Consider the following 11,903-nt stretch of genomic DNA (forward strand, 5'->3'; position numbering starts at 1 on the left):
ATTTTAGCTAAATCCAGGATCGTCTTAGAATCAATAACTTACCATAAACATAAAAGAAATTCGACTTTCCAAAAACATAGTGAAATTGCCGGCTGCTTCGCTGTCCCGCTATGTGTTGTTGTTTTGGTGACGCAACTTGAGTCCTTGCTCACTCTTCGTTGCAGGCCATTTTGAGAAAACTGGATCCAAACTTTGTTCATGTGAGGGGTGAGATGATCTGAAAGCATTCATAGTACACAAACCATTTATTTATTCTGCCAGGAAGTTTAGGAGAAGAATTAAATTGCTCTTTAACAGAGTTGGATGACAAAGGTCTCATCACTATGAGAATGAAAAAGAACATACAGCATCTATGTTTGCCTTCAGCTAGGATGTTTGAATTTATAGTGTTTGAGTCTTATGTATGTAAAAACAAACACACAAACAGACAAACAAAAACCGCCATAGTCCCCAGTCCCCCGGCTTTTTTTTTGTGTGTGTGTGTGTGTGTGGGGGGGGGGGGGGGGGGGATACACGTGTGACACACACACATATCCCTCATGCATGAGACACAAACACCATATGAAAAGTGGAAAACAACTTTGCACAAAAATCAAACATCCTGGGCCACCACACCAGTCCAGGTTGGTTGTCCATGAGACAGAGAGCAGACTCTAAAGCCATTTTGTGCCCACTCCGTCACTATTCAGAAGAGAAATTATAACAATAAGAAAGGAAGGGCAAAGCAGCAGCGCCCCGCTGTAAAGCCATCAAGCACCCACCCAACCAAACTTCATGTAAAGTAAAAATGATGGGGACAGTAATGCTAAGATCATAAAAAGTCAAAGTTTCACACCGATCAAAAGGCCTGATTCTCGGAGACAGCGGCTAATAAGAGTTCTGCTCACCTGTTTATTATCGAGGAGAATAAATGAGAGTATGGCACAGAATAAAAATATATCAATAATCCATGGAGGGAAATAATCCCCAGGCGATCTCTAGAGGCTTCAAACTACTACTGCTTCAAAGCTTGCTTCGGTATGGACCATTACAAGTGACTGATGACATCCGGAATAGGAAGCTCTGATTAAATCACATGACTGGTCAAAGCCATCGATACAGCCATTTAACCATCCCAGCACACTGTAGTAAAGCTTGTAATGAACCACCGGTCTGTTCCATAAATTGCCAATACTGGAGTGGTTTGGAGCTCTGTGCGCAGTAGCGTTAGTGACGGGCACGCTCGGAGGCATGCTCCATAACCTGTATAGAGTAATCTGTCATGCACAGGAATAAGCTGCATAAAGTCTTGGTTAGTTACAATAATACCTTGATAAAATTCAGTGTTGAGTCTTTACTTGAGTCACCATCAACAAAGGTCGTCCTGCTGCCTCTTCTCTAATCCCGATTCATTTTAGGAACAGAGACATCTTTCAACATGGAGCACCTACACCTCTCTCAGGAGGGAAGATTAAGGCACAAATTAGAGACAGGACAAAAACCATAGCAGATGTGTCAAACATAGCAGGATGGTTCCCTGGTGTCTAATGTGTTCAGCTTCAGACAATCAATAACCTGACTTATGGAGACTGAAAAGTCTCTTATTGGTTGTAATAGTTGTTTATCCAAAGGGTGGAGCTCCAGACAGTAAAGTTTAAGGACATTTCCATGCAGAGTCATTAGCTGATGAACTTGTAATAAAGAGACTTTAACTGAGGTGAAAGTGAACCTCTGTCAGGCCTCCCGTCTCAGATTCTCGTTATTTCTAACCAGGACAAACAAAATGAGAGGAAAGCATTAGCACTGACACACACACTGTTTTGTTCTTCACTTCCAGCTGGGATTCAGCTTCATCTGAATAGTTCACATAGAACAGGATAAAAGCTTCTGATTAATGATTATTGGTCTATATAACTTTTTTTTAAACAAAGTTTACAAAGAGCTCTGAAATAAGAGCAGAGATCTAAACACTAACCTCAAACACAAAGACAAAAGGAAAAATCAAACATAGACACACAAACTGTCACCATGATTCATTAAAAATAAGAGTAATAAAGCTCTCATAACAGAGACATTAAAGCATTAACTCTCCCTTTGGAAACTGTAACAACACCCAAAACATATTTCAGCCCAAATATTAATCTGTGATTCTATAAAGGAAGAAATACATGAACATAACTTTTCTAGTGAAAATAAAAACAGTCAGTGATGAAGCTCAGAGTTCAGTCATATTAAAAGTGCAGTAAAAACTGTCAGATAAATGGTGTTGATTAGGGGTGTCAACATCAGGCTGGGAGGGGCCAGAATCAGCCAACACTGTATGGTTATGGAAAACATGAGGGAGGGCATAGTTTTTGGACTTTTAACTTTATGGAAAAAGACCACAACAATGTTTTTGTTTTGTTTGTTTGTTTTAGTTTTACAGCTTTTCCAGCCTCCCCCATTATAATAATAAACAACAACTAATCAATGACCTACCAGAACTTGTAATTTTACAGATTTATTTCTTACAATTTAAGTCCAAAGAGTCATGCTGGCGGATATCTTTTTTTAATACAGGAGAATTCTTTTTTTAGGACGAAAATTAAAAAGACATAATGTTGAAATTACCCTTTTTTTCTTATGTTAATATATCTCAGTGATTAAATGTTCAGTTAAGCTTCTTTACATTGACAGAAAGGAGGGTTTCACTGGTCCAACCCACTGAAGATCAAAGTGGGCTGTAAGTGGCCCACACTGTGAAATGAGTTTGATGTGAGATTAGCAGAGAACATGGAGGAAAGCAGCTCTTTGTGAGGCTGTGGATCCTCTTCATACGACCTCTCTGTGACGTCAGGCTGCTGTGGATCAGCTTTACATGAATATACAACAACATCCAGTCTATGAACAGAGGACTCTACAAGTCCTTTATACAGTCCAGGTCAAAGTCTGATGATCCTTTATTAATAAAACTTTATTGGTTAGTCAGTGTGAACAGTAAGGCTCACAGGGTGGTGGAGGGGGGGGGGATGGGTGGAGGTGACTTTACTTTTCTTTTGATGTAAACTCTTTCAGTTTTGTTCTCATCTTATGAAACTCCTCAATGATCTTCTGACTCTGATCAGCTGCCTTTTTGATGGCGTCTCTTAACTTTTGATCTTCTTCAGGAGTCGCAGTCACTCTGATGACTTTCTTGATGAGCATTACCACGTTGCCCATAACATCCAGCAGGATTTCAGTTATAACCAGAAGTCCTGAACTCATCTCTTTCAGGTGCGACACCTGTCTGAGGGTCCTCTGAAACTCGTCCACATCAATCTGAGAGTCTCTGGCCTGAGCTTCAGCTGATTCCTTTTCCAGCTTTTCACAAATCGTCTTTATTTCTTCCAGGTTCTCTTTCATTGGTCTGACTTTGGCCATGAATTCTTCTCCCCACTTTTCTACTTTCTTTGCTTTTCCTTCCTCTGACAGAATTTTTATTACATTGGTAGTAACAACAGTGGCTCCACCTCCGGCAGCTGCAGCTAAACTCAGTCCTGCAGTAAACGGAGCTGCTAAGATCCCACCAATAAGAAATCCAACTCCCACTTTTCTCGCCGTGTCAGTTTTTCTCTGCATTTGTTCTACTTCATCAGAAATCCTCCTAAACTCTCTCATAATATCTCTCATGCTTGATTCACTCCTGTCAAACTCTGCAGTGAATGACTTTGCAGAATCTTCAAGTTTGTTCTTTAATTTATGCAATTCAGGAGACGGGTTATTGCTAATTCTTGCTTTTTTTGGAGCTGAGGCCATTTTGCACAGCTTCCTCTGAAGTGGACGTGTGGTGAAAGTTTTACCGTGTGTAAGTAGGTAGGCAGTCTTATGGGAAGCAGCTTGAACTCTGACCTTTGGTTTGGATTGTAAATCAAACTGTTCAGCAAGACTCTGTGGACACAAACAGAAACAGAAACAGGTCATTTTCAAAAACGTTAAAACACTGATGCTCACATCTGCTGTTAGCTGGCAGCCAGTAGCTGTTACCCCGTATGCACTGATTTAAATGTATTCATTTCCTTCCACTTATCCAATTCAGGGTCACAGAGGGGGGCTGGAGCTTATTACAGCTGCTACAAGGCAGGTCACCAGTCTGTGGCAGAGCTAACACAGAGGCTACGTCCACACTAATGTGTTTTCATTTGTAAACACATCTTTTTCTCTCCGTTTTGGCTTCCTGTCCACACTGAGACGACGATTTCTGTCAAGGAAAATGCAGCATTTTGAAAACGCTCTCCAAAGCGGATAGACGCCGTTTTTGTGTTGCCGTGTGGACAGTGAACCCGGAGCCTTTTCAAAAATGATGACGCATTTTAGTCATGTGATGCAGTCACGTGACCAATTAAACAAAGATAGAGGAGGGCATTATACAGCAGTTGTTTTGTTTGCTCTCAGTTTTGACAGTTCTATTAAAGATTAATATCAGTCTGTACATGCTCCAGATAGCTTTTCTTCAAATTCTGTAATTCTCACTCGCTTTTGCAACTTTGTGCTTTTGTGTTACTCGTAGCAACAACTCCACCTCATTGTTAGTCCATTTAAAAACTCGATGCTTTTCCTCGACCTTTTGCCGTGACGTCTCAAAGAGCCAGAAAGTAAATAAACGGCAGACAGAAATGAGGCTGGCCGAATCTTCTTGCACTTCACGCATGCGCAGGACTGGAACGTACGCGTTTTTGGCCGTTTCAAAGTGGACCCACAACTCTGTGAAAATGACTGAAAATGATAGTGTAGATGCAGAGCGTTTTCAGATGAAAACGCCGTTTTCAAATTTATCCGGGCTAGTGTGGACGTAGCCAGAGTGGCAGACACTTACATTCACACCTATGGGCAATTTATAGTCACCAATTAACCTAACCCCACTAACTAACTGTCTTTCATCTGTGGGAGGAAGCCTGTGTACCCGGCGAGAACCCACACAGACACAGGGAGAACATGCAAACACAATGCAAATTGTGGAATTGAACTCACGGCCTTCTTGCTGCAAGAAAATAAAAGTCAATAGTATATAAAATATTTTTTGACATTTACCTGAAAATAAATTTTAAACAACAGCAGATCCTCTTTGCGTTGCTTGATTGATTAATCTTTCTCACTGATGATGATAGAAATACAAACACTGTCAAGGTTCTGCGGGAGGATCAGGCAGGATTCTGGAAACCAGGAATGAACTCAAAAATATAGCTTTATTGCTGAAAGCCTGCCGGAAGACAAAAAATATCTGCTGAGCTGATTCAAAGGAGACCACAGGAAACACAGAGCAATGAAACACTACCACGAGGGAGGATGCGACAACTAACAGAGGAAGATTTACATAATAAATACATGAGAGCTAATGAGATGCTGAGATAATCACTGAAGACAAGACAAGAAGGACCTGATACAAGGATCAGACAAAAGGAACACAGGGAGCTATCCAGGTCTCAGGGCAAAAACTGGAGGCTTAGAGGACATCAGAGGGACAGCTCAGGGAGCAGTTTGGAGACAAAGTTAGAGAGGTGAGTCTGACATGACTTAGACACGTGCAGAGGAGGGAGAGTGGAGGTGTCAGGCAGGTGGAAGATTACAGAGAAGATTATGGACTCCATCCACAATGTGCAAAAGGTGCACAGTAGTGATGGGTCGTTCGCGAACGAAATGGCTCTTAGAGCCGGCTCTTTGACGTGAACGAAGCGAGCCGGCTCCTTATCGCGAGCCGTCACGTGGGTTTTTTTTCTTTCTCTCACCCTCTCTCTCTCTCTCTCTCTCGCACTTTTTTTCCGCTTCACTCTGCACGCTAGCCTTGTGCTTTACGTTGGGCAGAGGGGGGAGGGGCGGTAGTTACACTCAGTAGCACAGGAGGGAGAGAGAGAGAAAGAGAGCCAGGGACAACAACATCACATTAGAAAGGTATAGTAATCATCCACAACTATTTTCGGTTGCAGATGATAAAGGATTCAGAAAGTTTATTCATGCAGGTCCATATGACAGAGAATATGCATCTTCTTTTTGTTTTCATATTTTAATTTATATTTAATTGTGTTGTGGTTTGCAGTGTTTTGTGTTGTTTCACTTTAAATTTGTAAAAGGAAAAAGCTGAAAATTTAAATAGTTAAAATTTGAAATGTGAATAGTTGATTTTTGTATTATATGATTTACTTATTACATTTTATGTGGAGTGAATAAATAAAAGTATATTTACGGTGGCCCCTACAGACAAAGCACATACAAACTTCAAATCACGTACAAACTCAAAAACACGTACAAACTCCGAAGCACGTAAAAACTCAAAACACGTACAAAAGACAACAGAAGTTCTCCAGGATGCTGGGCGCAGTGTTGAGCTTTTGTTACCTAGTGGCTACACAAGCCAGCAAGTACCAACGACCGGATTTGGTGTGTGGTAGTAACAGGTAAATAAACTTTTTTTTAAATTATTTGAATATATATGAGTGCCTGTGTATAAATACACAAACAATACACACATGCTTTCATGCTTTCAATTGTGTAATTTAAATGATCTAGTAGATCTGCTTTGGAAGTTCAGTTCATGCTAGAAATGTGTTTTGGAGTTTGTACGTGTTTTGTCTCTAGGGGCCACGGCATATATTTATATATAAACATATATAAATAAAACCACTTTTTTTTACGTTAGTAATTCCTTTTGTGCATAATTTTATATTATTGTTAATAATAAATTAATTAAAGCAACGAAACAACTTGAAGAGCCGGTTCGGAGCCGAAAGAGCCGCCTCTTTTTAGTGAGCCGAGCCGAAAGAGCCGGATCTCTAAAAAGAGCCGGAAATCCCATCACTACTCCAGGATGCTAGGGCGCAGTGTTGAGCTTTTGTTTCCTAGTGGCTACACAAGCCAGGAAGTATCAACAACTGGATTTGGTGTGTGGTAGTAACAGGTAAATTAACTTTTTTTTTAAATTATTTGAATAAATATGAGTGCTTGTCTATAAATACACAAGCAATACACACATGCTTTCAGTTGTGTAATTTAAGTGATCTGGGTAGCTCTGTTTTGGAAGTTCAGTAAACGCTAGAAATGTGTTTTGGAGTTTGTATATGCTTTAGAGTTTGTACGTGCTTTGTCTCTAGGGGCCATATATAAACATATATAAATAAAACCACTTTTTTTAACATTAGTAATTCCTTTTCTGCATAATTTTATATTATTGTTAATGATTAAATAATTAAAGCAACAAAACAACCTGAAGAGCCGGTTCGGAGCCGAAAGAGCCGGCTCTTTTTAGTGAGCCGAGCCGAAAGAGCCGGATCTCTAAAAAGAGCCAGAAATCCCATCACTAGTGCACAGGCCAGCTTGGGACTCTTTTAACTCAAACAGCTTGAGTAGGAAACACAAAGGCAAGACACTCATTCTTTTATCAGTGAGCTCCAAACGTTCTGCACATCACTGCAGAGATTTCACAGTTAAACAAACTGTTCTGTGTGTGATGACGAGCAGCTTCATTCCAGTCAATGAGCATGTCAGCGACAGTAAGACGAACATTTCACATCTAAAAGAAGCTAAACCTCAGTGTTTCTTCAGTTTCTAACAACAATAGAGCTTTGTGTTTTCTCTTTTAATATTTAATCTGGTTTGATATGGATTTATGACTTTGCTGTAGGGCTGTGCGATATGACGAAATATATCAGATGACGAAATTAAAACGTCTATCGTTTCATATTATACACTATTGTTCATTTCGTGGTGTTGCAAAATACACTATTTACAGCAATATTTTTTCATCGTTTGGATCGTCACCGTGTTGATGCCCGAAGAATACCAGCATGGCCAGTGAAGATGAGGAAGAACCAGGTAGCTCCAAACAGAAGGACCTCTGTAGCATGCACATGATTTGGTTATGCCGCAAACAGGTCCCCACCACAGACTCAAACAAACCTCTTCTACCATCCACGCAAGAATCATGTGAAAGAGTATGGAGAGAGTTTACGGATGAGAAGCAAAAAAGAGCTGTCAGGTGCTCAAAATAAACCTTAGACTCAAACTTTAGAACAGGCTTTCCCCGCACCAAACCGTGTAATAAATACAAAGTAAATGGCAGCCGTTACAACTTCTATCTCAAAACACTCGACTGCAGGGACATAACACCCAGCTGAAAACACTTCACACAAGCCGAGTTGGCCAAGGCTCACAGAAATTACAGAAAAAGAACTATTTTGTGATATATGTCATTATCGGGATGAGAAATGTCTTATAACGGGATATGAGATTTTGGTCATATCATACAGCCCTACTTTGCTGGCATTTTTTTATTAGGAAGGCTGTAAATTAATGTTTTCCAGTTTCTATTCAGTACTTCACCTTCACGTTTCTCTGTCACAGTGATCCTCCACCACTTTTTCTCCAAGAAAATAAATAAAAATATAAAATGAAACCATCATGCAGTGACAATAACAATTAAACAACGATTAAAACAAACTAGGACTAGATTTTAAATTTTTTTTCATCAACAAGTAAAAAATGTATATACGCATAGACTTACATTGGCAATAGCAATAAAAACAATAGTAGTAATAACACTAACAACAACTATTTATACAGCGTCTTTCAAGAAGAACTAAGGTTGCTTTACACACAAAGGCGGACAGGTGTGTTGAGTCATGTTTACCTTTCACATGGTCTGAAATGCTCGTGAAAATGTTTGATCACTCTTGTTCACAAATTGTTGAGTTCATAATTTGACAGACTTAAAGAAATAAATAATTCACTGCTCACGTTTAGGCATCAAAGCAAACTCCTTGGTTGGGATTAGAAAAAGATGAGTTTAGGTTCAGGTGCACTGGCTGCACCTTGTTTAATGACTGAGCAGTAGTTAAACTCAAACTCTCACAGGAAGAGAAATAGAAATGCAAAGGAAAAGCTAAAACACTGAAAAGATTTTATTTTTTAATGAAGAACTTTGAGAAAATTCTGCACTTACTTAGACAGCAGAGCTTGTGGATTGATGGCAGAGAGTTAGTCAGGATGCTTTTGAGTGGTCTGACTTCAGGAATAAGCTGTGAGGTGAATTATTAACTTCTCCACCTTGCTTCATCAGTCACATGTTTGTGTTCAGTTACAACAGTGATTAACTTTGATCTGATATGCTGGACTGCTGGAATCCAGTTTAAACTTTGACCATGATTGAAATCTGTAATTCACAGTTCTTTAAACAGTGATAAAACTGTTCATATGGTATTGGTGGGTTTCTGAGAGGTTATTAATGAGGTGCAGACACACGAGGGAGGGAAAGACTGGCTTTGATAAGCCGTCTGTGATCAGAACTACATTTGTATGTATGTACTGTTGAGATGAGATTGCCTGAAGCGCCTCAATGCTGTGCTTTATATTTACCAAAGTGTCATATAATTATATAGTGTAGTATTGAATGGAAGCGGTCCTGATATTAAAGGCCTTAGACTACGTGTCCTTTAGTGATAGAAATGTAGGAGACTCTCGCCCACGCTTGTCTGCAGGAGTTGATAACAAGGAACCATCTGCCAGTGGAAATTTACTAGAAGAGAGTAGGGCAAGAATGCAGCCTCGCTGGAGCTGAGTGAAGATGTTTTGCAGCTAATAGACAATAACCTTTGAGTACACTATGCAACGTGACTACTGAATGCATGTGTAACACTGTTGTTTAGACTAGAGTGGGACAGCTTGTAATAAAACTGTTAAGCGCACACCGCCATTTCGAGATTTGCGTCAGAGTCTCATGCAGGACGCATCTCCCTTCCGGAAGTAATAAAAGTGTTAAAATGATCTACTGAGCAGTGTGTTGTCTTCCATCAGATGCCTATGAGGAATCAAAAAAACTCGGTGAAGTGTTGATATTTAACAGTACATATGGCTGCACAGGATCACCAAGTCACAGCAGCATCACCTTTTTCAACTTTTGGATTTAACACTTTCCAGTCGCTGCTGCTGAGAGCTATCATGGGAACCCTCAATCATCAGTCTAGGAAACAAACTTCAGACATATCAATCTGTCGGGTTAGAAATCATAAACCACTGGGACTCCATTTCACCTGCTTTGTTGCCACTGACAGTAATAACAGGTGCACTGAATACACATCAACCTACAAACAGGGAATGGTTAGCATGAGATAGTACCTGCAGCCCCAGCTCCTTCATATGTGCTGTCACAAGAAGCATCGCTGTGTCTGTCCACATGTACATAGCCTGTCTGTCCTCTCTGTCCACATGTGACCCTCTAACAATCTCAATGTTGATGAATACCTGTACCTGTAACCACAGGCATTATAAAAGACAGATGTAGCTACAGTGATGTCAGCCAATGGTGACGACCTGTTTTGCAGCCCCAAGCATTCGGGCAAAGAAGTGGTTCAACTCATCCGCTAGCAAAGCGTAACCATTAGCAGCTTTGAATCACATCTGTACTGCCACATTTGCCGTGTTACTGCTGTAGAAGTAGTTCCCAGTCTTCCTCTTGTAAGCAGCCGTGGTCTTCTTCATGCCTCTTTTCAGGTTATTTGATTCCGGCTGCTAATCTGAATTTTTGATGTTGTATTTTTAGGGTTAGTGCAACTTGCAAAAGTTTGAAAAAGCAGGAATCAGTCTCTGTCTTCTCTTTTGAACTAAACTCCTGCTGACGGCCCTTTACAAACTGCTACTGGTAAGCAGTGTTGGTCAAGTTACTTGAAAAAAGTAATCAGTAATTAATTACTGATTACTTCCCCAAAAAAGTAATCCCGTTACTTTACTGATTACTTATTTTCAAAAGTAATTAATTACTTAGTTACTTAGTTACTTAGTTACTTTTTAAAAACATGATTTACAACCTGAATAGGCGATAAAGTGATAGATCTTTCAGCCCAATTCTACTTTTTCTACATAATCCATCATACAAAATGTAATCGAATGGAAAAGTCTCTTTTTAAAACTTGTTTTGTTAGTTTTAATCTTTTAACTTTATGCATGAAGCAAAATTTTAATTATATGCACCATTCTCTGACTGGAAGAAATTAGTTTAACATTTAAACCTATTTTCTGCACATTCCAGCACATCATATATATATATATATATATATATATATATATATATATGTGTGTGTGTGTTTACACTCACTCTTTCAGATGCAAGTAAAACACAGCAGAAAATAAATAAAGTCAAAGACTAGCGGTCCTTTTGCTCTATTTTCACCTGTAAAGCAGGAGTAGGGTAGGCGGAGGGTTATCCTGGTGCAGGTGTGCCGCAGCGGTCAGTGGAAGGATACGGCAGTTTCTCTGTGAGTTTCCCATTACGTCGTAGCTACTCGGTGCTTGCTTGGAAGTTTAGGGGTTTTTTCGCTGTAAAAAGAAGTTTTCTTCCCACGCACAACGGACACTAATGTTTTTGTCACTTTTTACGGAATCAAACTCAAAATAAGGTCAGTACTTCCACGCTTTAAACGCTGCACGCTCATACTCTCTCTGCACTCGATATATGATCCATTGTTGATCTGCACACAGCTGTTGTCACACACGTCGCACTCGCTTACGTCACTGTCATGAGACATTCTCGCAAGAAAATCACGGTTTTAGTAACGCAGTAACGCAGCGTTCCTACGGGAAAGTAACGGTAATCTAATTACCGTTTTTGCAATAGTAATCCCTTACTTTACTCGTTACTTGAAAAAAGTAATCAGATTACAGTAACGCGTTACAAGTAACGCGTTACTGCCCATCTCTGCTGGTAAGTCATATTGTTGTACAGGCAGGCCTGATCAGCTGAACTAATGAACTAAACAAAGAGATTTGTATTTAATCTAAATCTCTCATTTAAATATATCACCTCAACCTTTAGCCTATCATCTAAAAGAAAAGCAAATTTTACCACTGCCTTCATTACACTTTGGTTCCATCCAGAAGCTTTAAAAGGTGCTCAGGCCAGCCTGAATACCTTGGAGAGGTGTCTT

General features: G+C 39.8%; 1 protein-coding gene across 1 annotated transcript; it reads right to left on the reverse strand.

The window, feature by feature from the left end:
- Positions 1-2,076: 2,076 nt before the first annotated feature.
- LOC148102053 (uncharacterized) lies at positions 2,077-8,990 on the reverse strand. Its single transcript, XM_087843445.1, has 2 exons — positions 8,927-8,990; positions 2,077-3,885 (listed from the first exon to the last, which is right to left on the reverse strand). Exon 2 carries the CDS (start codon positions 3,751-3,753, stop codon positions 3,004-3,006), a length of 750 nt encoding a protein of 249 aa, XP_087699571.1. The 5' UTR covers positions 3,754-3,885; positions 8,927-8,990; the 3' UTR covers positions 2,077-3,003.
- Between the last annotated feature and the right edge of the window lie 2,913 nt (positions 8,991-11,903).

Source organism: Neolamprologus brichardi, chromosome 7, assembly GCF_056152115.1.
Source record: "Neolamprologus brichardi isolate AB-2024 chromosome 7, ASM5615211v1, whole genome shotgun sequence".
In the NCBI taxonomy this organism is placed as follows: Eukaryota; Metazoa; Chordata; class Actinopteri; order Cichliformes; family Cichlidae; genus Neolamprologus; species Neolamprologus brichardi.

Coding starts and splice junctions, on each gene's coding strand:
- LOC148102053 (XM_087843445.1), bottom strand. CDS start 3,753: ATGGCCTCAGCTCCAAAAAAAGCAAGAATTAGCAATAACCCGTCTCCT.